General features: G+C 41.2%; 5 protein-coding genes across 8 annotated transcripts in view; 3 read left to right on the plus strand and 2 right to left on the minus strand.

Moving 5' to 3' along the window:
• The first annotated feature begins 275 nt into the window (after positions 1–275).
• Positions 276–2063, plus strand: LOC117146045. Its single transcript, XM_033311985.1, has one exon. The coding sequence runs from the start codon at positions 276–278 to the stop codon at positions 2061–2063; it is 1788 nt and encodes a 595-aa protein (XP_033167876.1).
• Positions 2064–2313: 250 nt separating this feature from the next.
• Positions 2314–4092, minus strand: LOC117146043. The gene has a single exon (XM_033311982.1). It carries the CDS (start codon positions 4090–4092, stop codon positions 2314–2316), a length of 1779 nt encoding a protein of 592 aa, XP_033167873.1.
• Positions 4093–4491: 399 nt separating this feature from the next.
• On the minus strand, positions 4492–6306 carry LOC117146044. Its single transcript, XM_033311984.1, has one exon. It carries the CDS (start codon positions 6304–6306, stop codon positions 4492–4494), a length of 1815 nt encoding a protein of 604 aa, XP_033167875.1.
• A 954-nt stretch (positions 6307–7260) lies between these two features.
• LOC117144101 (myb-like protein P) lies at positions 7261–20166 on the plus strand. 2 transcript variants are annotated; one of them, XM_033309118.1, is made up of 12 exons: positions 7261–7318; positions 10758–13279; positions 16039–16190; positions 16249–16383; positions 16563–16820; positions 16892–17231; positions 17290–17376; positions 17430–17580; positions 17635–17944; positions 18011–18110; positions 18857–19000; positions 19496–20166. In XM_033309118.1, exons 2-12 carry the CDS (start codon positions 10941–10943, stop codon positions 19929–19931), a joined length of 4452 nt encoding a protein of 1483 aa, XP_033165009.1. In that variant the 5' UTR covers positions 7261–7318; positions 10758–10940; the 3' UTR covers positions 19932–20166. The 2 variants fall into 2 exon arrangements, with proteins under 2 accessions (XP_033165009.1, XP_033165010.1); XM_033309119.1 differs by lacking the exons at positions 7261–7318; positions 18857–19000; positions 19496–20166 and adding an exon at positions 18329–18557 and having other exon boundaries at positions 10683–13279.
• A 504-nt stretch (positions 20167–20670) lies between these two features.
• Positions 20671–27747, plus strand: part of LOC117145703 — a 158531-nt gene continuing 151454 nt past the window's right edge. For all 3 annotated transcript variants that reach the window (XM_033311445.1, XM_033311446.1, XM_033311447.1), the window contains exon 1: positions 20671–21305. The gene's annotated coding sequence lies outside the window, so the exon portion shown is untranslated. The remainder of the gene's footprint in view (positions 21306–27747) is intronic.

The raw sequence follows: 27747 nt of genomic DNA on the forward strand, positions 1-27747 counted from the left end.
AAATTAATTTATTACGCACATATTGCTTGAAGAATTCTTTCTAAAATTTGATGCTATTACAAATGTAAGTCTTGCATATGAGATATGAATCAAGATACACATACATTACAGATAGTCGACCTCTTAAGTTAATGAAGTTCCTTAAACTTCACCTGGCTTCATGACATTCAAAATTGACAGCTGCTAACTGATATTAGAAATTGGAAATTGGACGAACAGAAGTGAGAGTTGCATTTACCTTAGTTCGATTAGTAGATTGTTAGCTAAAGGAGAAAATGGCGTTACCGAAGCAGCTGAAATTCATTAATATTTTTTTGGTACTCCTCATAATCTACGGTTCATCTGATGGAACTGAAAATCAACATGAGATATTTCTAAACCGACTGCTCCAAGCTGTTCACAATGAGCGTTCAGTGGAAACTTTGTTTTTACTACATCATAGTAATTTGGCCAATTGTTCGCTACAGGATTGGAATCCACCAAGAATTCCAACTATACGCTCAAATGAACTGAATGTATTTAATTTGGAAAAGACCTTCAACCACAATGCATTGGCATTGGTTTGTTTGATAAACAACTCTTATAGAGGACTTTTAAATACACTGGCCAAATCGTTTGATTGCATGCGGCAGGAGCGAATAATTTTAATGATTCACCGGAAACCAGATCCAAGTTTTATCGAGGACATCATCCACGAAGTGAAGGATCTACAATTTCTGCATTTGATAGTACTTATTGTTCAGGAAAAATCCAATGGACAAATTTCCGCATCTACTCTTCGTTTGCACTCATTTCCGGAACCGCATTTCAAGAGGATTCGCAATGTATTTGCCATTAAAAAGATTTTTTACCGTCCCATGAACTTTCGGGGAAAGGTATTAAATGCAATTCCAAGCGATATAAGAATATTATTTGTAGCTTTAACCGAAATGTTAATAGAATACGCACGAAGATATAACTCAACCCTACGAATTCAAAATCGAAATATTAAGGAAGAGATTGAAATTACAGAAGATAACTATGACATCGATATGAAAACACAGCTGCACAATAGTAAAAACTTTTCGCATCACATGAACATCGCGATGGACATGAACTCAAATTCCCTGCTAATTCTTGTACCTTGTGGAACGGAGTTAAGGGGCTTGGATATTTTTAAGGAGCTGGGAGTGCGAACTCTCACCAGGTTGGCCCTGATTTTCTACATCATCTTCGTTCTAGTTGAGATGCTCTTCGTGTTTATATCGAATCGTTTTAATAGCAGTAATTTCACCATGAGATACACAAACCCATTGATGAATCTTCGAGCAATTAGAGCCATTTTGGGCCAGACTTCTCCCATCTCCAATCGATACAGCCTATCAATTCAACACTTTTTCGTTTTTATGAGCCTTTTTGGGACTCTGTTTGGTGGGTTCTTCGATTGCAAGCTCAGATCCTTTCTGACCAAAAGACCCTATTACTCGCAAATAGAGAACTTTTCTGAGTTGCGGGAAAGTGGAGTGACCGTCGTGGTGGATCCTCCAACTCGGCAGTTTATTGAGCAAGAAATCAATGCCAATTTTTTTAGGGATGAAGTTCCCAATGTACTTACTACCCCAGCTCAAGAATTAATTAATCTCATTTATTCATACGAAAGAAAATTCGCCTTTGTGGCTCATTCTATACCGTGGCGCATTTTTAAAGAAGAAATGAAATCGCTGAACCAAAAAATCCTTTGTGAGAGCAAGAATCTGACCATCCTTGAGAACGTGCCGCTAACTTTCTCGCTACGCAGAAATGCGATATTTAGCCATCACCTTCGCAATTTCATTATAAATGCTGCTGATTCCGGTATGAGCACTTACTGGTTTAAAATGGCTGGCAAAATAATAAGAAAACGGATTAAGACATCTTTGCGTGAATCTGAGCAGCAGCCGTCTCATCTTCCACTGTCATTTGATCATTTCAAATGGCTGTGGGCTGTACTTTGCATTGCCTACGTCATGTCATTCATGGTTTTCGTATTGGAAATACTTTGGTCAAAATACCAACGGCGCACTAGAAGCGAAAGCATTGTCTAATGTTTGAAATATTTAATAACAACAGAAAACTTTTTGTAATCAGCAGGCACTTCAAATATGTTACTAATATTAAGCAAAACAATTTTATTAATATAAAACATTTGAAAAATTTACATCTTGCTTTTCAACACAAAATAAAGCTTTAATAAATATCAAACGAGATATGTAACTATTAAAGTTTGAGTGTACTTTTTATTAATAACATTAAGATAAATTTTTTTCAGAAATTTAAATCATATTATTTGTTTGATTAACATATGTACACACTAGGTTCCCGATTCTCGAGGTTTCTCTTCATCCTTTTAAGTGACATTTCAACAAGAAAGGCTATCATCGAAATGCTATAGCCCAGGATAAGTATGCACCACAACCAAGTCAAGTGCTTAATAGAAAGCGGATGTACCCGTTCCCTATCATAGGGTATAGTGATTTCCTTTAAATTCCTATCAAGGCCTCTTGGAATGTTCTTCATCCAGTGATTGGTAATTCCAGACTCCTGCATTGTCATAATAAATCTCCTCAGCGGCCAGTCCAATATTGAATTATTTCCCAAAATATAGATTCTCGGCACCCTTTCGGCGATGATTAAATTCTCTGAGGTGCAGTGGGCTCGCAAGCCTTTGGATCGCTGGTAGCTTTCAATAATATCAAAACTTTCAGAAAATAATGTAAAAGCGTAATTGGCTTCCAAAGAAAACGGTAACTTGGCTCTTTCCGTAAATGTCGAAGTAACTTTTCTCGGCATATATTGGCTAATGAAATCCGCACCTATCTCCTTTTCAATAAAATTCTCCGCATCTTCATCCATAACAACAGTCAATTCACTAGTCTTCAACTCTTCAAAATTGTTCACCTGAGGTCGGGCACTAGGTTTTGTGAGCATTGAACTAAGTTTGCAGTTGATAAAGATGCTAAAAATCATTCCAAACAATGCAATTGCCAAGAAGAGTTGGCGGAGCGAAAGGCTCGATCTTCGAGTTTCCGGAAATGGTAGACCCAAAATGGCTCTAAACGCACATAGATTCACCAGGGAATTGGGGATCTCCTGGTGGTGCGATTGTCTGGAAATCAAAGTGGTTACCTTGAGGAAGGTAATCTCAAACAACACAAAAATTACGTAGACTAATATAATGTAGAAAATCCATTTCTGAATGCCAGACACTTTGATGACATCTTGTATACTTAAATAATTGCCGCTGGAAACCACAATCAATAGGGACGGGAAACTCATTGGCTTTCCATAGTCTGTAGGCTGAGTTGAATTATTTGTTAGTATAATGCGTTTTCTTAGCTCGATATCAAAGCGATCTACATCATTGAAAAACTGCAAAGTAAGGTTATATTTCAGTGCGAATTCAAAGACTTCTTTGTCTTCGATTCGAGAAATGGGAAATTTCTTAATATTCCCCATTTGGATAGTCAAATTGTAATCGTGCTTGACAACTGCCGTCATTTCATGAAAATTAAGCTTAGTATCCATGAAGACATAGTCATTAGGTGTCCAAATATTTTTGATTCGCTTGAAGTATGGAGAAGGAAAATGATTTAGGCGATAGGTTAGCAGTTTGTCTTTTGCCACAACGTTCAACATCAACAGATTAAATAGTTTTAAGTCTGTTGATTTCTTTGACATCTCCTGGAAAAACTCCTCTTTAAGTTCCATTTGAGTCCACAGTATAATTTTCTGATGTCGCACTTTTCCAAAAGTTTCAAATACGTTTCTCAATAGAGTAATGTGTGAATTTTCGCCAATACATATAATAGCCAAAGTACGGCTGTTGAAAGTATCCTTAATTCTTATCTTTCCCTGATCGCTGGTCCTTATAATCGCAATCCCATGGGCATTCCATTTTTGAAGAGTGCAATTGTAATCCAGATGATGCTTAACAATCACAAGTGTTTCCATCTTATGCCGTTTAATCATTAAACGCACCAGTTTGTTCAGATATTTTAGCTGTGGGAACTCAGTTTCCTGGCTAACAGCCTGGCTCAAAAGAAGTATCAATATTAAATTTAATATAACTGACATCTTTCGTAATTCACGTAGTGGTATCACCTCCTGCAAATTAAGACTGAACTTCAAAAATGAAACTACTTTGATAATGGTCGGGCACCCAGGTCGTGTTTAACTTATATTTCTTAATTGACAGCTGCCACTTTTAATCTGGATTAATTTAATGGCATTTTAATTCAGTTTAAGTGATATTGAATGTTTAATCATAAAGTGTTCTTGGTATTTTTTTAATTATAAGTTATTTAATTAAAATTGGAAAGAAAACATATTTTTGATCACAAAGTTTTTGGTAGAACCCTTTTTAATGTATAAGTTTTTCAGGGCATATAAGCTTCTACATTTATATGTTTAAATTTAACAAATTGAATAACATTAATATGCTTATTATGGTTAAGTGATTGTTTAAAATTTTTTCTAAACGAAATCGTCATCTTCCCTTGATCTTCCTCTCATATTGCTTGTGTGTTGGTTCCTTTTCTGGAGAAGTATCTCAAGAATAAATACCACTATGGCGATACTTTCCCCAATGACCAGAAGATGCCATATCCAGCTCAAATGCTGAATGGACAGAGGAACTGCTCCCTCTTTAATCCTGCGAGGATAGGTAACATTGTAAAATAGTTTAAGGATCTTAGGAAGTTCTTCAGTCCAAGCTTCGAAAATCCCCGTTTGTGGTATGTAGGTGATATACCTTGTCAGCATCCATTTCAAGACAGAATTGTTACCCAGAACATACATACGTGGCAGATTCCAGGCGATGGTCAAACTCTCAGATTCGCAGAAAACCCTTTCATCTAAAGACTTTTGGAGAGTCTTCAACGATCTCCATGTAGTTGTGTACATTATATAGCTGTAGCTATCGTTGAAATTCAAAAGCATTCTCAGAGTTTCTTTCTTTTGGAAAATTAAATAGTTCGGTAAAACATTATCAAAGAACTCTGGATCGATATGCTTTTCGATGAAAGAGTGAGTATATTTATCCAAAATAGTTATCATTCCGCTATCTCTCAACTCTTTGAAGTTTCTCACCTGAGGGTTTTGAGCTGGTTTCATTAGCAGTGCACTTAATGTACAGCTAACGAAATTGCTATAGACAAGGCCAAAAACGCTTATGACCAGAAAGAGTTGCCGTAGTGAAATGCTCGATCTGCGAAACTCCGGAAATGGCAGACCTAAAATGCCTCGAAAAGCTCGAGGATTCAACAGTGGATTTAAGCTGGTCAGACGAACTTCTCGACCGGATATCCTGTGGGTTAGCCAAAGTATCAGGGTTTCGATCAAAACGAAAACCACGTAGGCAATCAAAGAGCAACCAATCAATTTCAGTACACCCAATTTGTGAAGTACATCCATGAAACGCCATTTCGGACTGCAGGGCACTATGACAATCAATGAGCAGGCGGTGTTGGGACTCACAAAGGCCATCTGGGTGGGAAAGTCTTTGGTTATGAAACGTGGACCTAACTGTATATCGAAATGGTCTGATTTTGAATCATTTTGATCATATAATTTCAAACTCAAGTTATACTTAACAGCGAACTGAACAATTTCATAATCTTTCAGTTCGGATAAGGAAATTGGGCCTGATGGTGACCATACTTTAAAACGAATGTTCGAATCCACACTTTCCTTCAGGATGGCCGTTCTACCGTGGAAACTTAACCCACTGCCATAAAAACTGGGCCCCTTTATGTTGGATATATTTGTTAATTGGCAGCAGCGTGGAGTTGGATATGGATTCAATTGCCGAAGTGATGGTACTGCATCGAGATCATCGTTCATTGCCACGATTATCATCTGGACAAAATTATACCTATCGGCTTGCTGGGAGATATAGTCCAGCAACATCTTCGTGGGTTCCCTATGACTCCACAGTATGATCCTCTCCTGCCTCATGTTGTCCATAGCGTTGACCAGACTTTTAAGCAGCCCATAGTCTGAATTTTCGCCCATGCAAGCTAATATAACTGCCTGGTCATTGAAGTAGCCACTAATCCTGATGGAGCCCATTTCATTGGCCCTCAGGATTGGGCTTCCACTTGGATTCCATTGGTCAAGATGGCAGTTTTCATCCCGACTATGCTTGATTACCATTATTGTTCGAACTTCTCGACCCTCCTCCATAACACTGATGAGCTCTCTAAGGAACTTCAGCTGCGGGTTCTTGCCTCCTTTGGTCAGCGATAGATATATGAGTGGTAAAACTAATAACTTGAACACTTTTGACATTTTTAGTTAGCCTAGGGTTAGTTTAAGCAGCTCTAGAAAGTTGGAACTGAACTGAATACCAAGGAAAAAACTTACAAGTGCTCCTTCCTAAAAACCAATCAAAAGATAGCCTGCGACGACACCTGTCAAATGATGTGAAAAGCTATTTTAGCAATTAATTTAATTGCAATCCAATAGTTTGGAAACTCTATCCTCCTAGTATTTAAGGTGAATTGAGTGGATATCGAACAACTCGAATAGGTTAATCCCCGAAAGGCATCGAAATAGCTTTCTGTTGTCTAAAGAAATAATCAAACTCGAAAGAAGAATACAATGAAATCGGTTAGCTTTAATTATTGCCTCAATCCAGCTGCTGATCCGGAAAATATTTGCCTTTGCCACTGGGAATGTTTTTCCACATTTATGGGTCAACTGATGCTGCCATTCCCGCTCCATTTGTTTGTGCAACAATTGAGATACGATTCGGTGACCCGATTCCATTTGGCCAACTGATCGACGTCGAGTGGACCGGACCGGCATCTAGAATCTATCGATAGCGTCGGCCGAGCGACAATTTTCCTCGGCGGCAGCAGCACTTTTCCTCGCCGAAAAAGATCAGATACTTTTGCAGTCGTGTACCGTTTGCTGAACCGTTTGGAACGCGAGCGCCGTGAGACGGCATTGTGAAAAGTGAAAAATGGATTTTCCGCCCTGGGCAGTCGATGCGCTTGGGACGCCCGAGCATGTGCCGTTGCCTGTCAGCGTTTAACAAGTGTTTTGCCCCAAGTTTTCCCCCAACACAACATCATACGCCAACATCTTGTGGGCGTGGGCCTAGCGGAAATGAGAAAATTTAATTTTAACAATTATTAATTGTCATTCAGTGTCAAATCAAATTGTGCCTGTGTGTGTTTCGTGCTAATTGCGTAAATAATCACTTTAAATAATTACTTTATATGACTCAAGTTAGCTGTACCTTACACAAGTACAGCGGAAATTGTTGAATTTTGTTGTCACGAAAAAGTACCTTCCAGTAAGTTTTTTCATACGAAATACGCTTCAACTGAAATTAAACAAAATTCATAGCAAAATTTGACGATCAAACCCTTTTGTGCAGAATATCTAACAACATATGTATAGATATATAAAAAATATATAGATATTCAAATAAATAGCTAGTGAGCGCAATGCTTTAAGATGAGTTTATGTGCCATCACTGCGGATACGCATTACATATTTGTTATTGTTTGGTCTTCTGCTAAGATACACTCGATTAACTCGCTCAACACCTCAAGGCGTGCCTGTCGCAATCAATTTCTGTCGCCTGTCGCCTGCATTAATAGTTTCACTAATTTTGAAATTTATTAGATACCCCCTCGCCGAGCCTTACATATCTGTTCTATGTGTAGTAAACCGTTTTTATCACCTCCACGGGCAGTGGAACGGAAAAGTCGGGCAGTTCAGAGAGCATACTGTTTGGAAAATCATCAGAGGCTAAGCAGACAGACAGGGTGAAAATCCAAAAGGCTAGTGAAAATATTAACCCGTCCCTGGGCGACGGAAAATCTCTGGCCAGAATGTTTTGGATCCGCTGCCTGATCTGGCATCAGTCAATGTCAGTTGGCCCAGTGCCAGGTCGTGTGTGTGGGCGGCGACAAACAAACAATCGCCGGGCTAAAGAAATGTAAATAAATGTGGAGTATAGGGAAAGTGCTCGAAGGTGCTGCATCTAGTGGCAAGGTATCTTAAGTCATGACCACATATGAAACGGAGAGTACTCACATACCATATTCTTCTTCCGGCCAAGATGCGTGTCATGCTCGTCTAGAAAAATCATTTTCAAGTGGATTTTGTATCCAGAGTTTTGGTGCGAACCATATTAATATTGCTGGCAATGTACAGTGCGTTTCATAAAGCAGTTAGCATACATGGATTATCTAAATAATAAAAAAATATGGGTCAAAAAGTGCATATTATAAATAAATAGTAGCTTTTCAAACGTTGTTTCTTAAATTTCATAATCATCCAGCATATTAAAAAATAAGTATCCGTATAGACTCGAAACGCACTGTACATATCAAAACTTTTAATATGTATTGCCATATATTTCTCGATTGCTAACACATGTTCAAACGACGACAAAGCATGCCAAATATTTATGGCATATTTTTTGTTTGTGGCATTTTTTGTGTCATATTACTTTAATTTCTATTAATTTTTACCGCCTCCGTCGCGATAGAGACGCTCGCCAGAAACATAAATATTTTAACACATTTTTTTTATGAAGAATTCTTTAATGGATTTTATTGACTGAGTTTTTGGGCCTATGGGTTGGGGCATTGGCATTGGCCAAGTGCAAAATTTATTATACATTTATCATTTAGGTATCATTTTATCTGTCTTTTATTTTTGCGTTTCTGTTTTGCTTCACGTTGAAAATGTTTATAATTTTTTTTGCTTTGGATTTCTGAACTTGTGCAACAATTGGCAAGAAATATAAAATGTAAATTCAACAATGATATAAAGTCTATGCCATCTGGTTGAAGGCTGTAAACTTGAACGACTTATGAAGTGGGTCAGTGTTTTTTCTAACAAAAAAATAGAGGAAATAAGTATATTTATTGATTTGGAGTGATTTTGATCAGCCATATAGGAATTTCCATTTCGTACCCATTATACTCGACTACATCATTTCCGTTTCGGAATTGCGTGCCAAAAGTAAGAGCGTCATGCACTTGACCAGACCAGATCTTTCCAAATCCCCCTGCTAGCACCTTTTTTCAATTCTAAAAATGTTGATCATTTGGAGGCGTTTGGTTTTTATCTATATATTTAAAAAAAAAAAGATCGGAAATATGTGCAAATTGCGCAGCTGTATTTAAATGCAAATTGTTCTCCGAAGCATTAATTTTACTTTCGGCTTTCCTGGAATAAATCTCATTCGTTTTTTTTTATTGAAAATCGACCTAGGCATGCTTTTTATTCTGATAATCTCAAATATTTTTGAACTTTTAATGAATTTCGACCCATATTTCAAGTAATAAAGAGATAAAAACATTTAATTACTCATTAAAGGTCATAGAAAAACAAATTAATTTGTATATCTAAGCTGGATCATCTATAAATCTTCTGAAACATCAATTACAGTGATCTGGCGCCTGATTTTCATTTCAATTCCAAAGTGACGTCAATGAGAGCCCTACGAGAGCAATTTTCCGAATAGATATTTTTAGTTTTATTCCGCCGATTTTGCTGCTTTGAAAAGTCGGCGCTTCTGTGTTTTATTTTATTGCTGCCTATAATTGGTTCGTTTATGTGCGGAATGGAAGAGAGGATCCTGAACTTGAAATAGGGGCATGGAAAACGAAAGGGGAAGGAGGAAGTTGCACCAGGATTATGATGTTGTGCTCGATGCATCGAAATTAGTTTATTTTTGGCCTGCTCACTGCAATTTGAACTTTGCTTTCAGCGGAAAGACTAATGACTCGGGGAGCGTTGCTGACTCAAGTTTAGATCTCTAAAGGGCACTGGAAAAAAATATAAAAATAGTAAAGAAACATGTTTAGGGGTTGACGACTTCTTAAGTTTACTTGGCATACTTTTAGGAGTTTACTTAAATTTATTATAGTACAAATTTATTTTAGTTTAAATCAGCATATTTATTAAAACATACATAACTTATGCCAACAGATTATAACTCAGTATTAAGATGATTTCAAAACTAATGACTGAAATCAAATTATTAACCCAATTAGATGAATAATTTTCACTTTTCCATTGTGCTTATTTGAATGCTTCCCTTATACATATAGCAATTTGTTGTTGCTCATCGAATGACACATAATGACGCATTACTTGGGCCACAACAATGTCTATAGAGTAAACGACCCCCACTTTCTATTCATCAATTAATATGCATAAGCAATTATCGAGTTTACCAAAGGGGGTATACTTAGTTTTGTGTGCCCCTGCGAGCGTGTGTTCTTCTGTAAAATAATTAAAACAAATTATGCCATGTGCCTACAGGGCACTTAGAAAAATAAATTGTGATTAATTGTCATACAAAAAAAAATTCATTTGAGTTCTGCCAAGTGTAATTCCTTTTTAAAGCATTGTCTTCTTATCACACTTTATTCTAAAAAAGTTCTAATACTAATTTTCTTGTAGTGCACTAGTACTCACACACGCCCAATGTTGTTACTCATATTTGTCCAGCATTATTGTCATCATCATGATAATCTTAATAATCATGATGGCGATCATTATGGCTGTAGAAGTCGCATCGCTTGGATTGCCGACTGAGCGACAGTCGCAGTTTATCCGCCGACCAAGTCGAATCAGTGAATCCGCCAAATCATATATATATACATATGTGGTGCTGAGTGCGTGCGGGTAAACTAATTGACGACAATTAAACCGCCCATCCACTAGCCGCCAAAACTAATATAAAATTGTGAAAATATTTTCAACAGGTTGAAAGCATTTAAAATACAACAATATTCGAAATAATTGCAACAAAGCAACAACGATTTGTTTATTAAACGAAAAGCACACAAACGAGCAAAACCCCAACGAAGGAGAATAAATGGATATAAAAATAAATGAATAGAAAATCGCAGAGGCAGAGGGAAAATCATTAAGAGAAAGAGCGAAACATGTTCAATTTGCTGCGAAGATCGCGTCGTGGAAAAGCGCACAAGATCGTCGAGGAGGAAGATGGAGATAGACCCTTGAGATACAGTCAAATTGGGCAGATATCTACCGCTCAAAGAGCAGCAGAGCCGCCGGAAAGAGCACGACGGGCGGTGATCGAAGAGCTGGAGGACTTTGCCAGCGACTTTGACAACGGCAACGACAGCAGCGGCGACGAAGAGCGTTTAAAATTAGCAAAAACAGCTGCTAATGGCCGCTCCGACAATTTGTATATAAATAAAATGGGCGGAGATGGGAGGACGTGGACGTTTTCCTCGGCCGCTGATCGAAATGCGGCTCCCAGCAGTCAAAACGAGGCAGCCAGCGCGATCGCGAGCAAAAGCATTGGTGGTCAGCTAATTGGCACTATTGAGCCCGATATCGATGGCCCCATAACCATAACACATCGCCATCGAAATCGCAACGAAGGTGAAACGCAGAAGCGGCAATCCCTGCTCTCCATTGGCAGTTTCAAGTTGAGCAATCCGAAAGATACTACCGAAACAGAGCCGAAAAAGCGAAAAACTCTGCAAAAGAGTCGCGATTTTCTTAGCGACATTTTCATGGCGCGTGGTCGAAACCATCAGCGCCAAAAGCAGCAACAGCAACAGCAGCAGCAGAAGCAGCAAATTGCCGCAACAGCAGCAGCCAAATCGAATAAAAGTAATGCCAAAGACGTAATCGCCACCGCAACACACCTTGAAACGAACTCCGACCCCGCGCTCGCATCCCCGACTACTTATCAAATGACTTTGGCTAATAATAGCCCAGAGAATAGCGGCCAACGAAGAGCGATCGAAGAGAAAAGTAAGCCAGCTGGAGTGCTGGTGCGGGAAGAGCAACGCACTCAGAGTTTTCATTTTCCCGCAGAGAACGAGAGTTTTCCTCGCCAGATCGAGCCGGAAAAAGAGCCGCGAGCAGCCAGCATGCGTTCGTCTTTCATTCAAGCGGCAAACGTTGAGCGGCCAACAGCAATTGCCGAACAGCAGCAGCAACAGCACGGCAATGCAATTGCTGTTCCGCAGCAACATCTGGCCACCAAGCAGCAACATCAGCAGCAGCAGCAGCAACATCAGGAGCAGCAGCAACATCAGGAGCAGCAGCAACAAGATCAGGAACAGCAACAAGATCAGCAATTAAGTGACATAACCATGGGCCAAACTAGTGCCAAACCGAACGAAATCAGTTCGGCGCACAGTTCGCGTGCCAGTACGCCGCGTGATTTCCGTGAGTCGGTCGTGATTCCGCCGCAGGCGCCGCCGCGTCACCAAAAGTCACCGGAAGTGCCCAGAATCACGGTGGAGGATTGCAGTTTTCCGGATGAGGAGCAGCCCGCCAAAACGCCGGAAATCTTCTACGAACTAAATGAGGCCGCTGAAGACTCGCTGAACATCGAGGAACTCAACGAGGCGCATATCGAAACCCTAGAAGATGAGGTCTTTGCCTCCGATATACCAGCTACTATCTATCAGAACTCGAATGGTCGTCCCTGGACGCGGCTGACTCATGTGAAGCTGGAGAATGTGCAGGAGGAAGCCGAGGAGGAGGTGGAGGAACAGGAAATGGACGACATAGACGAGGCTGTGGATCTGGACTATGAGCCGCATATGTCCAGCAGTCAGACGATGAATGGCAACTCCAGGCAATCGGCGAGCAGCGAACGCAGTGCCCTGAAAAGTGACTCCAATTTGAGCAGCAGCTATGCCGATTCCGGGATCGGGGAGCAGGAACTGAATGCTCCACAGACGCAGCAGCATCAGCAGCAACCACCGCAACCACCGCCACGCAGCTCCTCGCACATGGCAACCAACCAAAATGTGAACCACACCTTTATACGCGATGGCAACTCCACGGATTGCGAGGAGACCTTTCTGCAGTGCGACGAACTCGACGACATTGAGCGTTTCAGCGAGTTCAGCGAGCGATTGGTATGCATCGAGAGCATCAGTCTGCCGGATGTGGTTGTCGAGTCAACGACCGCCAATGCATCCACATCAGGAACATCAGCAGCAGCAGCAGCAACAGCAGCGGCACCATCATCATCATCCACAACCACAAATGGCGGCGATGCGCAGATCAACATCAATATTGCCAATGGAGCGGGGGGCAATAGCCTGGGCAATGTGCACTTCATACCCATCCACGTCGAGGGTCGCAGTCGCAGCAACAGTCCCAAGCAACGCAGCCGGGACGACAGTTGTCTTGGCCAGGACATGGCGCCCAGCATCGAGATCGTCGAGGATGGCAGTGTTCTCAACAAGCCAGTGCGACAGGAGAGCCCCTTCGACAACCAAGAACTCAGGTGAGCTAAATTAAAAAACAAAGGGAGGGATCTAAAATATAATTTAATAAAATATAAATCCAATAATAATTTGGAGTTTCCTAAAAGCAAACAAGTCATATAATCCCTCAAAAATGCATTTATTATTTAATAATAAATGTTTTTATATGAAAAGCACTTACAGGAAACTATTCTTCTTGAATGTATCTAGTGACGTATACGTGATATTTGCTAGTTGTAGCAGCTGTGGCATCAAGTGCGGCGTATTTATTTAATCACAGGCGCATGCCAACAATTTGACCATTAAAATGGCAAGATGCAGCCAATTTATCTTGATCTTTGTGTCATGGAACATGGCTTGTGATCTGGTTTCTCTTTCTGGGGATATCCATCGCGGAAATTTTCCTCTCATTTGCTTTGTGGTTTTGGTTTTCCGCCAATTTGATTTGCGTCGAGTTTTCCAGTCAGGGACGACTATTTTTAAATGGATCAGAACATATAAATTGTATACCCAATTTGATTAGTGAAATATTTTGTGGCATATTTCATTCACAGATTTGTATAGGGAATACTTTTTGAATTATAAAACCCTATTATTTTAGAATTTATTTTTTAGAATCTTATTATTTCACAAAATACATTGTATGAATATCATATCTATAGAAACGAATTCCTTAGAAAATCCCACTTGTTTTGGCTAGTGTCTCGCATTACGTATACGCAGTGTGATAGGTGGCATTGTTTGGCCTTCGCCAAAATGACAGATTATGACAGCCGTGCGGCAAGTGTCTCATAGCCAAATGGCGACAATTATTTCTACATTTTATATTTTTATGTAAATTCTCGTGTTTAAAATAATAAACATTCGATTTGTTGAACACCAGAACGGGGGCAAAAATAAATTCACTTCGTCATTTCTCGTTTGGCTTTCTTTCGCTTTATTTGCAATTTTTGTTGGCAACATGTTGGTCATTTCCCACGCTTGTTTTTCGCGCACTCAGGCAGGGGGTATATCACTTATTTTAAACTAGATGTTTAGAATACTTTCTAAAAAGTACTGGGATTTAATCCGCAATTTGTACATTTAATACACTTCCCTTAAGTTTATAACTTTAACTTTAATTCTAAAGTTCCGTTTGTAGTTTTTTACTCAAGAGTTGGTTTTTAGATTTAATTATAATTTAGTTATATCTATATACAGGTTTTCCAGAGTATCCCTTGCTTCGGTTTATCTGCACTTCAGTATTTTCCCTCAATCATATTTTCTCATGTGCATAGAACACGATCTGCCTGCTCTACTTTTATTCGACTTGCTTATTTTAGGCGCTGTGCAAAAAAAGACAAGTAAATTTTGAAACGTTCATATTTAGAGCAAACTTGTTGAGGAAATAGATAAGACGGGGGCGAGCACTTGTGGAATTTAATTTGGGTTGTTCTTGATTTTGGTGGATAATTGATTGGGCATGCGGGAGGAGGCGCGCATCCTCCACTTGGCCAGCTAGCATTGAAAGATTGTTTATTCCGCCGGCACATGCGGCGTATGCGTAATTTGCCTCGAATAACTAATGGGCATCTATGCCGAAGCCTCGGCTGCTGTTTCCTTCTCTTCGCCACCAGTTGTTTATCTAATCCGATTTAATTATCAACTTGGGCATAAACAACAAAAGAATCCAAGCTGGCAACTATGCATTTGCCTCGGAAAGTTCACAGGCACCGGCAGAGATGCTCTTGCCAAAAATAATTCAAATAACTTTAAATCTAAGTACACAAGTTGCATCTGTCCCTTGTATATTCAACGTATGCTCACTCTGTACATCTTTTCACTCTGTCTATCTTTATCTCCAACTATCTCTAGAGACAACACAGAAACGCGTGTCTCAAAATTTGATAAATTCACATTGTCTATAAACTTATGGGTGTATAATTCGGACAGTGTAGGAAATCATAATAAATATTTTGAAATCTAAAACTAATAAGTGATATTTTATAAAAATCCTCTGATTTAAGTTAAATTAGGTTATAAAACTGTAAAGACTTTCAGCAGCTTTATTGGAACTTAGTTGGGGTTCTGGAAGTTACAACTAATGAAATCATTCATGACATTCAATAATTGATAGTCCTACAAGTATTAACGTTTTTGTCATCAATTTGTCACTAGTGAAACGCACTGTATTTTTAATAGAGAGCGACTGAGAGTTGGCAAAATGCGCGCACGAAAACGACGGAAAAACGTTGATTTATAAATAAACTTTGCGCATTTTCGCAGCAACCGAGAATCGACTAGGATAAATTCAATTAAAACGTATTTCATTATTGCGTTGAAAAGCCAAAACAAAACAAAGCACAAGCGAATACATATTATATAAAAATGTATCTGTATCTTTGTCTACGTACGAGTATCCGTAGCTATATCTCGGTATCTTGTATTGTATCTCAACAAATTATGGTTGAGGAAGACGTTGCCACTGTTTTTACACCTCATTCACGTTTAACGAGCTTTTCCATTCAAATTACGTCAGGCCAATGTCTAGCTATAGGTAAAAGCGCTGGGACATTAAAAATAAAATAATAATAATTATTATATTTCTGTGGCTTTGCCTCTATTTATTTATACTGTTCGTGCTGCGTGCGCGGAAAACGCTTGTGATTCATTTTGTTTGTGTTGGGGATTATTCAGTGACAAGATTTGTTTGAAAAATTCGTCTGACAGTTGAGCTGAACTGTCTAGGGATTTATGTTTCTATTCCCGCCATTACTCATCCCCGTACTCGATTTCCCAGGAAGGAGCTGAAACAGGAGAAGGCTCGATTTGCCAGCCAACTGGATGAGGCCCACAAAAATGCCAGTCAACTGGAGGCCAAGGTTGGCGATATGCAGTTCAAGATCCAGAAACTGGAGCAGGAACTGTCGGTCAAGCAATGGAATGTAGAGAGTAAGTACCATATCATATTGAAAGGAAACCCATTCAAACCATATATTTAACTTCTTAGGACTACAGAGCGAACTGAGTGCAGCTCACAAGGACGATGAATATGTGCGAAAAAAGCTGAAACTTCTGGAAGATGAAAAGGTCATCCTACGGCACAAATACAGCGAAAATCAAGATGAATTCCAAAACAAATATGGTGAGCATAGTGCTAATGGATGATTCAGTTAATAGCTTCTGATGAATTAGTGCGTTTAATTAGTGCCATAATATAGTAACATTTACCATAAATCAAATATCCAGGTTTTACCAGTTTATATGATGCCATTTATTGAGTAATTAATATCCATTCAAATAAATTTGTACCCATTTTTTCAGACGAACTCGAAGCTCAGTACAACGAACTAACCGAGAAGTACAAAGTGACGCAGGGCTTGGCCAAAAGTTTGCAAACCCAATTGGCCTGTGCCCAAGTCGAGGCTGAGGAATGGCGCCAGCAGGTGGAGAGGATCCGGGCGGATCTGGAGGAGCAGATACGCATTCTGAAGAACGCACTGGACAACTCGGAGGCGGAACGCAAGATCTGCGAGGACAAATGGCAGAAGGAGTTCGAAATGCTCAGGACACACAATCGAGGTGGGAAATCCTTCTTCTAAACAAGCTTATAGATCGAGTGGCTATTAAATAATATCTTATATTAATTATAGAGCGCGAGGAAACTTTGATGACGGACTGCGAGTGGCAACTGCGGCAGATGCAGCGGCAGTGCAAGGACAAGACGGACAAGTCCAACTACGAGCGGAAGCAGGCGGCCGCCAAGGCGGAGGAGCTGGAACTGGAGCTGCAGTCCCGCCGGAGGGAGTCCGAGATGCTGCGCACCTGCCAGGCGCAGGTGAACTCGCTGAGGGGCGTGGTCAGCGAACAGGAGCAGTCCATCCAGACGCTAATGGATCGCATCGAGAACCTGAAGGGGGATCTGCAGTCGGCCAACGAAAACCTCGAGGCCCAGATCGAGGCGGTGCACAAGATCAAGTATCAGTGTGATAAGTGGGTATATTTGCGGATTATCAAGGGAATTTGATTCTAATGATTATCCTTCTTAAAGTGCCATCTATGATAAGGAGCGCCAAATGATCTACAAAATAGATGAGGTGCGAAATGAGGCAGCCGCCTTCTGGGAAAACAAACTTTAGTAAGTCACAAGACATCTTATAGAGTGCTCAATATTGAACTTTATGCCTACAGCACAGAGATGACAAGACTGACAAATGAACTGGAGTCCGTGTATGTGGACGAGCGCCGCGAGGCGTTGGACAAACTGCAGAACGAGCACATCGAGGAGCTGAGGGCCCTGACCAACAGATACACGGCCAACGAGGAGGAACTGCGAGCTGAGGTGGGTTCATAGTATTATAGATAAACTGAAATTGAATGCATATGTGCATTTTAGATTGACGATCTGCACGAGAACCTGGAGCAGAAGAAACAGGATTTCCTCAGCCTGCGCGAACGTTCGGATAACGCCCTGCTCCAGACCCGGATGCATTTGGATAAGGCCGATCGCGAGTACCAGAATGCCATGTGCCGCGAGGAGGATCGCCGTGTGGAGCTGGAGGAACGACTCCAGAAGGAGTTCGAGGCGGAGAAGGCCGAGATGGAGGAGAAGTTCCGCGAACGGCTCGGTCAAGTTAAGGAGGAGTTCGCCAAGGAGCTGCAGCTCTCCACGCAGGAAATGGTCGAATCACATCGAAAGGAGCTGGGTAAAGATACATGTGTATAATGATTATTGTGAAAATAATATATAATACTTCACTCTCAACCGGCAGACTCTCAAAAGGCCAAGTTGCAGGCGGAGAAGGAGGAGGCGTTGCAGGAACTTGTGGAACGACATCGCGCGAAAATGGCCGCTGCCGATGAACGAATCAAGTGAGTGGATGCAATGTGGCATGCCCCGCCCCATGGGCATAATTACCTTGATAGTGCCACCTGACCGCTGCTCCCAACTAAATTGCCCGAGAATCCATTGGCTTGCATTGAATGTCTGCATCCTACTCATTTGTCACTTTGGGGTCCTTGAACTCAATCCATTATCACATGAACTCGTATTCTGTTTCTCTCGTTTCACCTTTCATTCATTGGATCAGCATGGATCAGCGTTTAGGTCGATCGACAGCCTCTCCAGCCCTGTGGGCGTTCGCAATGGGGGCGTGGCCGTATATGCCCACTCTATATGTGCTATATCTGACCATGTCGCCGCTGATCGCCATTGCATGCTTGGTGTTCAATATTGTCGCAGTGATCTATATCAAATACCGCCACCTCCTAGCGCGCCAATAAAAAAAAATATTAATACCCTGTTCACGCTTAAAATGATTCTTGATTTAAATTTAAAACCGGGTATCATCGAAAATTTCTTGAAGATTTAAAGCATTGGTATTGGCGTAGTAATTTAAAAGAATCGAATGTTCACTAAATCCCAAAGAAACATATGTTTTTCTGGCATGCAGCTTGTCAAACGTTGTCCTTCTGGTGCGATTCTCCTAATATTTTACTTTCTCTTTCTCGCTATGTGTGTGTATCCACCTCAACCTCTGCCCACTCTATATAACCTGAATAACCCCAACCCGAATCCGATTCTGCATCCGTATCCGCATCCGCATCCGCATCCGCAGCGATGTAGAACTTCGGCACCAGCGCAATCTCAAGGACCTGAAGGCGGCCTACGATGCCGAGAAGGCGGCGCTGGACAAGCGCGACATCAGCAACGCCAACGAGATCGAGCAGCTGCATCGCAAGTGCCGCTGCCTGACCAACCTGTAAGTGCCCCCATCCCCCAAAACCACCACCCACTTTTACCCACCTTCCCCAAGGTCGAGTTCCTAAATCCAAGAAAAGATTAAGATCTATAAAAAAACGATTCTTTTTGGTATTGCTTGGGTAAAACTTTCGAAAGAGTTTTGAATTTTGAAAATTGATTTGAATTCATTATCCTTTTAATTAAAAAAATGGTGAAAAAAAAAAAAATTTTAATTAAAAATCGTATCTTTTAATTAATCAATGATGATAATACATATATACAGAATATTAAAGACCTGTATAATACTAAGTGAATAATTTAAGCAAAGGGATTTAAGAGCTCAACCTTATAACACTTTTTATCTTTAACCCAAACTTAACTTAATTTTGCTTGTCCGTGTTGTGGGATGTTGTACGCCAAGTCAGTATCCAGCATCCGCCTTGAATTCACCATTATCCTTTTTGGTAGTGAATATAGTAAATATTTAAGGAGCTTTGCAATCCTTTTCCCGCAGATTTGAGGAGATGCGCATGCGATACGAAAGACGAGATCCTCGAGCCGAGGATCTGCGTGAGATATCCGAATTGAGGACACGATGCGAAAGTCAGGAGCGGGATTTGTACGTGCTGACCGATCGCCTGCGGGAAATGCAGATTCAAATGTCCGAGATGCAACAAAATGGTGACCGCAAGGGCGGTGGGAAGGCGGTGAAGAAGCCGCCGCCCAAATCGATAGCCACCAGCTGTGACGTCATATACGAGGAGAACGAGGAGCGGGAATCGCCCGAGAAGGTAAATGGTGAGAACTCCTCCCAGGGAGACGAGGACGATGACGAGGAGGAGGAAGTCGAGCAGGAGCCCAGCGACACGGAGTCCAATCACACGATCGAGGTCAATGGAAAGTCGGATCGGATCAACGAGGATGACGCCCATCTCATCACCGCCGTGTGAGATCGGTCAAAACTTCTATATACATACGTAGATCTTCCAATTTTGTGGCTGTATTCTTCGAGATCCCCAGGAGTGGATGTTCCAGGACCAAGGATGTGTGATCCCGGGTGCTTTGGTGCTTCATGTGCTGCCCTCTGTATCGCTGGATACGGAAATCGACCCACTCAACCAAATCGCTCAAAGCTTGAACTCATAAAAATTGTAAATGAAATTTCTGAATTGGTTTCTGAAACCGTCAAAAAAAGAACGAAATAAATGTAAATATTTTTAATAATATTAATATTTTTACAGTTTACTGTTTCTATATTTATTGCTCCGACTTAACAGCTGTTAACTTAACAGTTGTCTTGGCACTGTAAAATGCTCAGAGCAGCGTGAGAGAATTTATCTTTAAAGAGAGGCGCATGCGCTCAAGTGTACTAAATGAACTAAATTCGTCCAATTAGTACGTATTTCAAATATAAAAATGCACTTGCGGCGCGGCTAAATTTAAATAAACTTCGAGTAACAAAACGGTAAAAAATGATTGCACTTTTCTAATTAATAAATATAAATCGAATCAAATAATTTATTGAATTTGTGTGCATTTATTAAAATATAAGAAACATAAATTCGTAGCCCTTCGAACTCGAACTCAATCGGTTGCATCGAACCAAGAGAGTGACCGTTCGCGAGCTCGGCTGTGATGCTAAAAATGCCAGCTGGAGCAGGCAACATATACGAATATATACGAACGCATTTATCGCCGCGCGGTCAGTCGTCGAAATGTTCGAGATCCGGTCGTTTTGAAAACCAGCTCGAGCGGTCTTCTCGCGTAAAACCTGAAACTGAAAAAGCCGGTAAAACTGAAGCAAGTGTGTTGTGATTGAGAATTGAGCAAAACGAAAACGGTGGCCAAACGAGCCGTTTAATGAGCAAACAGGCTGGCCAATAACCAATTACCATCAGCCATGCCATCAAGGAATCGTGATAACGCAGACACAACCGGCAGCAATTTGTTAATTTGAAACGTCGTGTGTGTTCCTCTACAAAAAAAAACCGAGTAATTTACCAAGCATTTAAATTGCATTTGTAGCATAGAACTTTAGTTGCGCGTAGGAGGAACAGCAAGGTCGTTGGGGTCGAATGCGAATGTTTGTGATGCAAGTGACAAAATCAAAATTGGAGTAAATAGGTAACCATTCCTGTGAGCATCTTCGCGTCGCGTAACGGTAAATCTGTAAATCTTTGCGCCCTGCGTGTCTTTGTGTGCGTGCGTGTTTGAGTGTACGTTTTTCGGTTTTGTTTTCATCTCCTCCTTGCCGTCCTCCTTCTTCCACCTTCAATTGCCATCTCCTAATTTCCTCTACGAACGGAGAAACACGAAAACGAAAAGTAAGTGCCGCTACTTCTATTCCTCCTATATGTGTTATTGTAAAAGATTTGCAGCCATGTGTGCCTGTGTGTGAGTGTGTGTGTGTGAGGGAGATTTCGTGTGTGCGATAGTGTGTGTGTGCAGCCTCCACCAAGCGCCGCATTTAAAGGATATTCCTAATCCGTTTTATTGATTGCAGGGCAGAAAGAAGCGGCGAAAAAACAGCAACAACAACAACCACACAGCTGGAGTGCTCAAATTGTTTGCGTGTAACTGTGTGTGTGCCTGTGTTTAGTTCTTGTTCTCGGCAATCTGTGCCGCTTTTTTTTATGTTTTTATTCCCTTCCCATTTCCACTATATCCTCATCGTCCGGGGTTGTTGTTGTTGTTGTCGGTGATTTAGTAGTGCCTGCTGTTTTCGTTTCATCTCTGTCCCCCTCTTATTTCCCTCTAATTCTGACTCTTGGCCGGCTTTTTGTTGTTGCTGCCCACAGATTTCCTGACAAATGTTAATTATTTATGCAACACTTCCTCTCTGCATTTTGTTATACAATTGTCCATTTTCCCCCATTTGATTTAAATTGTATAAACACTTCCTTAAAGTCTTGAAAACTTTCTTTTTGAGATAGAAGAACTTTTAAAGTCACATATTTTACTTGAAAAGTGCGTTTCTTCTTTCGAATTGGAAGTTCTTGTGCAAAATCATACGTTCTGTATTCAACCCACATTTCTAAATTCTTTAATTGAAAATGATGCAGAATCACAGCATAATATGAAATATAAAAGACATATTGAAAGTTTGACATAATGATTTATCGAAGTCAATTAATTTCTGTCTCGAGCACTAATTAAACGTCAATTAAAAGAACATTGATTACTTATGTGCTTTCAACATTTTGAGACTTGAATCTAAGCACTCGACTGAAATGTTTTTTAAACACCTGTCGTGGTCGTGTCCAAATAAAACCTTAAACTGCCGAAGTGATTGTCTTTTAAAATCACACAACCACACCTTCTTTTACCTTGTCTCTTTTTTTTTTTTGCCTGCTTGTTTGGGCCGCTTATCTGTGCTTATAATACGTGTACATTTTCGCTGCGTTCCATATCTCCGGTGAATAACTTCATCAGAAAATTAAGCGAAATATGCCTGGCACCTGCCCCCGTGGGCATAACTCAATAATCACATCAAATGTCGCCACTGGACTTGCAGTGCCCTGCCCCCTCCAGTTGCCCACTTCCTGGAGCAGCGGTCGCAACACCTCCTTAAGAGGTGTGTCCACTGGTCTCCCTGGTCTCGCCGGTCTCCTCAACTCCCAGATCTTGGCTGCCCAGCCTTACCAGCTCTCCCCAGCTAATGCCGCACAGCTGCGCGCCATTTAAGTCGCTGACAAGTGTTTTGCCGGCATCTCCGGAATGCGACGGATACGGTGGCGAGGTGGAGAGCCGAGAAGGAACCGCCTGCTTCCATGGTTCCTGCTGCCACAGAAGCCGCAGCAAAAAGTGGCAGCCAACATTGCTACCAATTATGCGATAAGCGGAGAGTAGCACTCTTCACAGCTCCACAGACTCACAGCTGATGCTATTTCGCCTTACAATTGTGAGAAAACTTTAGGCAAATACAGTGCGGGTTAGCAAATTAGTTGCGATTCAACTTTTGCGATATTTCCGACTGGAGTTTTGATGCTCTAAAAGCCACTTTAATTAACTCCATTTAAGCATTTAGTTGTGGGCAAACCACACTTAATTGTACATCTACAAAGTGTGCAATTATGCTGGGAGTAATTGGTCAAAACAAAATTTACATAAAAGCATAGTTGTCTCGATTTGATTTTGCACTATTATTAAGAGCCATTATAAATTTGCTTGAAATGTATACAATTATGATTGCAAAAATTGTAGAAAATTCATAGCAGTTTCCATACTTTTGAAATACATTTCACATTAAATCCGGGGCAAAGAAAGCAAAAGTCGCATTGGTGTTTACACTTCCCACACTTTTCAATTAAAATCCATTTTTTTTCGCACTTTGCCAGCAAGTTCGTGCAACTTGCAGGCGAACAACGTGTTAACATGGCCAAAAGCGGTGGGAGACTCGGGCTAATGAAGTGATTAGACTGCGATTTCGCTGATGTTGTTCCCTTTAAGTGTATACGAAAAAAGCATAATAATAATGGAAAGGAAAAAAATAAGAAAAAAATTGGATGGGGAAAACTAACAAAAGGCCGCGTGCGCAGCCATCAAACGAAACGAAAAGCGTGCAACTGCAACAAAAACACCGGCAAGAACAAGAGCAGAGGAATGACCTTATATTGCAACTGCAAGTCAAACAAAGGGCCGCTAATGGGTGGCATTGAGGGGGCTCCTCGCCTCGCAGGGCAGGAAGGTGTAATCCCGGCCGAGGACCGAGGACCGAGCAGCGAGAACCGGTCGATGCCCATTGCCCAGTGCCCATCGGAGTCCGCTCTCCGAACGGAGCGGCTACTGCGGGGCTATTGGGCCAAAAGCATAAAAATCAGTCAAGAGTCGCCTTCGCCAACTCCGTTCAGCATTAAAAGCGACAAACAAACAAACAGAACGGACACTGAGCCAAAAAAAAGATGCATCCCCATAAAGATAATCACAGATATAAAGTGGGATTTATGGTACTGATAGGCATATATGTGTATCTTAATAGTTGAGTTGTAAAACAAGGCTGGGAAACAAAATAAATCTTACACCGCAAAGTTGGTGAAGTTTATTACATTATCTTTAAAAATGCTATACTTTTTTGTTGATAGTTTAAATGTGGAATAAAAATGAAATGCAATTTAAAAATCTGAAATCTATTTCATACGTTTGAGTTCTTAAAGTCATAGGGCGAACATTTTTAAAGGTATTACCCTTGGTATTTCTTGCTGTGGACAAACAGGAGTGTGCAACTCCCCTACTGGGAATGGAAATGGGAGTGGGACTGTCGACTGGCGGACTGCAGGCTGGGGAATACGAATGGCACTGTGACTGGGCATCGTACTCGAAATCGCACTCGCAGTGGAGCTGGATCTGGATCTGGACCTGAAACCTGGACACTCGCATCCAAAGGCCGCCCGTGCGAGCGCAGGCAGCGCTAAAATCGATTTTCTCGCAAACTTGGCCAGGACGGGCAGCCGCAGGCCAGCAACTACTCGCTGTCCTCGGCCCTCAGTGCTCTGCCCTGCTCCACATTGCCCCCCATTCCCATGCCCATTCCCAATCCCATTTCCAATCCCAGACCGCCTGCTCCTGCTCCTGAGCCTCCTGTTATTCTGGCTGTAATGGATATGGTCGAGGCGCGCGCGGTTTTCGTACCCGAGATCCTCGTGGATTATGCGGATATACTGCGTTTGACCATCAAAATGTAATGGTCAAAAGGAACAACTTTTATTTGTTTGTTTCCAGCTTTAAGCGAAATAAAGGAGTTTTTAGATTTCAACATTATATTATGTAGAAAACAGTGGTGTTTATGAAAAGAAGAAAAATTGCTTAACAATTTTATTCCATTTTCTAACAATTAAATTAAGTTTTGTGTTTAAATCGCTTTTTAAGCAAAGGATATTGCATAGTCGTGAGTAAGCTCCACTCTGCCTCACTTACTGGTTAATGATGATGCCGCTAATGATGATTCCTTTGATGACGACGCTGATGATGACGATGCGGATGATGATGGGGATGATGCGGCGACCACGGTTTCGCTGATTTCGCTGCTGGGGTCTGCTGGTGCAGCTAAAATTGCAAGTCAAACTGTCGTCGCTCGGCGTTGTTTAGTTGTTTTACCCGTGGCATGGCGCTGCTCCCTCCTTCTCTCTCTCTCTCTCTCTCTGTGTCCTACTCTTCGCTCTCCCTCTTTCTCCGCCTTGGTAATTGCAATTGCAATTTTCTCCAACTGCAGCAAGTCCGGCTCCTCGGACTTCATCTCCATCTGCGGCTCCTGCTCATTTTGCTCCTGGGGGTTAGTAAATCTGCAAATTGCATTCGACTAGCGAATTTAGTGGCAACCGGAGTCAAGTCCATTGCTCTGAGTTATTTAATTTGGGTTATAAATAAATTTGTTTAAAGCAACAATTCGCCTTCCGCTGCGGGAAGGTAACAAAACATAAAAAGAAAGGATGGGTTTCGATGTAATGTTTGTTCATGATCTATAAAACGTTTGATTTTATTGGATTACTTTATGCCCAGAATGCTTGAAAACGGTTGAATATAAGAGAAATTTACAGGATCTTTGAGTTAAGACAAACATTTTGAGTAATTGCCGATCTGGTAATAAAGGCAAACATGATTCTCGCTGCACTACATCTTCGAAAACACAATTTTCTTGATGTTTCCAACCAAACAGCAATTTATAAGTCTCTGCAATAATCAGTTCTGAGTGCCACACTCGCTCACTAACGAATGGTACTAATTGAAATCATATTGCATCCACAGGCTGGCGGCAGAGTGGGAGGGGGTGGGGTTTTCAGGGCGGACGGAGGTGGAGGTGGGCTGTCAGGAGGCCAAACCAATTCCCGTGAAGAACAACATAATTCGAGGCCAGCAGGGATGAGGGGCAACTATGTGATATGCTGCAGCAGTGCAGCATCCAAGACGGGAATCTAGAATCGAGAATCTAGACACGCAAGCAGCAGCAGCAACAGCAACAGCATTTGCATTTGGCCCGGACAGCAATTACCGAAGCTGGCTCATGATGTTGGCCTCATGATTCTCGGCTGGCCTGAAGCCTTTGCCACCTGCTTGTCTGGGAAATCTCTGGGTGTCTTCCCCTGCCCGCCGAGACCCATCATATTTGCAGACGCGGGCAAGATAATAGCACTAAAGTTGCAGTTAGGGCAACTTCAAGTCATGACTAGCGTATGAAACTGTATTTGTGTAAGTTTAAGGCCTTGAAGGTACTTTTTCACAAATTTGAATTCCACATTTTCCTTATATGTTATGTGTGCTATTATCTTGACCGCCACTGTGGCTGCGTGTGTGTTCCCAGCAGCTCAACTGACGTGACTGTCAATAGAAGGAAGGGCTGTGCGAGGGGCATGGGACGGAGGAGCGCTTCGCGTTTTCATGTTTTTCAAGTTGTCTGCAAACGACACCCAGCGACGTCGCCTTTTGCACTGATTTTTGCCTTGGCGCTGCTCTGCAGGCTCATCAGAGAAAAACAACAACAAATCAACAGCGGCGGGGGCATCAATGACAACCAAACAACAAGCAGCAAACAAAATCACGAATGGAAGATATGGCAGTTGTTTCCGACTTGGAGATACCCATGTATTACTTGATATATATCTCTTCAAATTGAATATCTAAAAGATATATTTGTATCTTGTGGTAGCAATAGTAGGGTTTAAAACAAATGAAGTATAATTTTTATTGTAAATTAAAAGATCTTCAGCTGAAATACCGATAAAGAAACTATCTGTAATAGATCTTAAAACACCTGTTTGCCATGGCATCTAGAAAGCCAATATACCTCGTGTATCTATAAGATACAAGGACGATGATGACGACGAACGACATCGTTTTATGGAGGATAGACCTTGGGCTGCATCTTGCAACCCTTTAGGAATCCCTGAACCCATTCCATGCCATATATCCTGTGTATATAAGGATGGAACCCGCATCATCTCATTCAAAAAGAGAGCTTTGCTGCATTTTTGCTTCTTCCTCCGCTGCTCTTGTTGCTCTTCCTGTTGTTGTTGTTGCTGCTGTTGATGTTTTTGTTTATTTTGTGTTCCGAGTTGTTGTTGTTGTTTTTGCCATTGCTTTAATTATTGTTCCGTTTCGTCTGGCATTTGCCGCTGCACTTTTTCTTCATGTTTTTCTGTTGTTTTTTCATCAGTTTTTGTTTTGGTTCTTGTTTTTTTGTTTTGTTTTTATTTTGTTTCATTGCAGTTCTTCTGCATTGCACAGTGATGAGGAGCGGGCGAAGGGAGGGGGTGAAAATAATACAATAGGCGCACCGAATCACTTAAATCATTCACAGCTTGGGGCGGATGTGTAATGGATACGGCTGATTGAAGAGGGAAATAGTCATGTGGAGCACAAATGCATCAGTTTCTGCAGGGTTTTTTATTATTATCGGTGATTTTCGATGGCACTTCACCACTAGATTTGATTGGAACTTGCTTAGATAAATTAAGTCGTGTTTTTGAAGCATTCTTATGGCTTAACTTGGTCTTAAAAGTGCATTTCAAATTAATTATCATGCTTAGTCAATATACCTAGAAAGTCTAGTACCTGCATGAACCCAGGTACCTGTTATCGGGTGCCCACCGTAAGAGGCTTAGTCCAAAAAAACACTGCTCAATTGGTTGCGCTCCACTCACTTGATAAGATCGTTGATCCATTAATTCGTTTCGGCGCTCGGTTATATTTTGTGATCTCTTGCCCAAATCCTCTTTTTTTTCGACAGTGAATGATGCCAGTTGGTGATTCATTTTCGACTTTTGTGCGATTACT

This window comes from Drosophila mauritiana, chromosome 3R (genome assembly GCF_004382145.1).
Source record: "Drosophila mauritiana strain mau12 chromosome 3R, ASM438214v1, whole genome shotgun sequence".
Lineage (NCBI taxonomy): Eukaryota > Metazoa > Arthropoda > Insecta > Diptera > Drosophilidae > Drosophila > Drosophila mauritiana.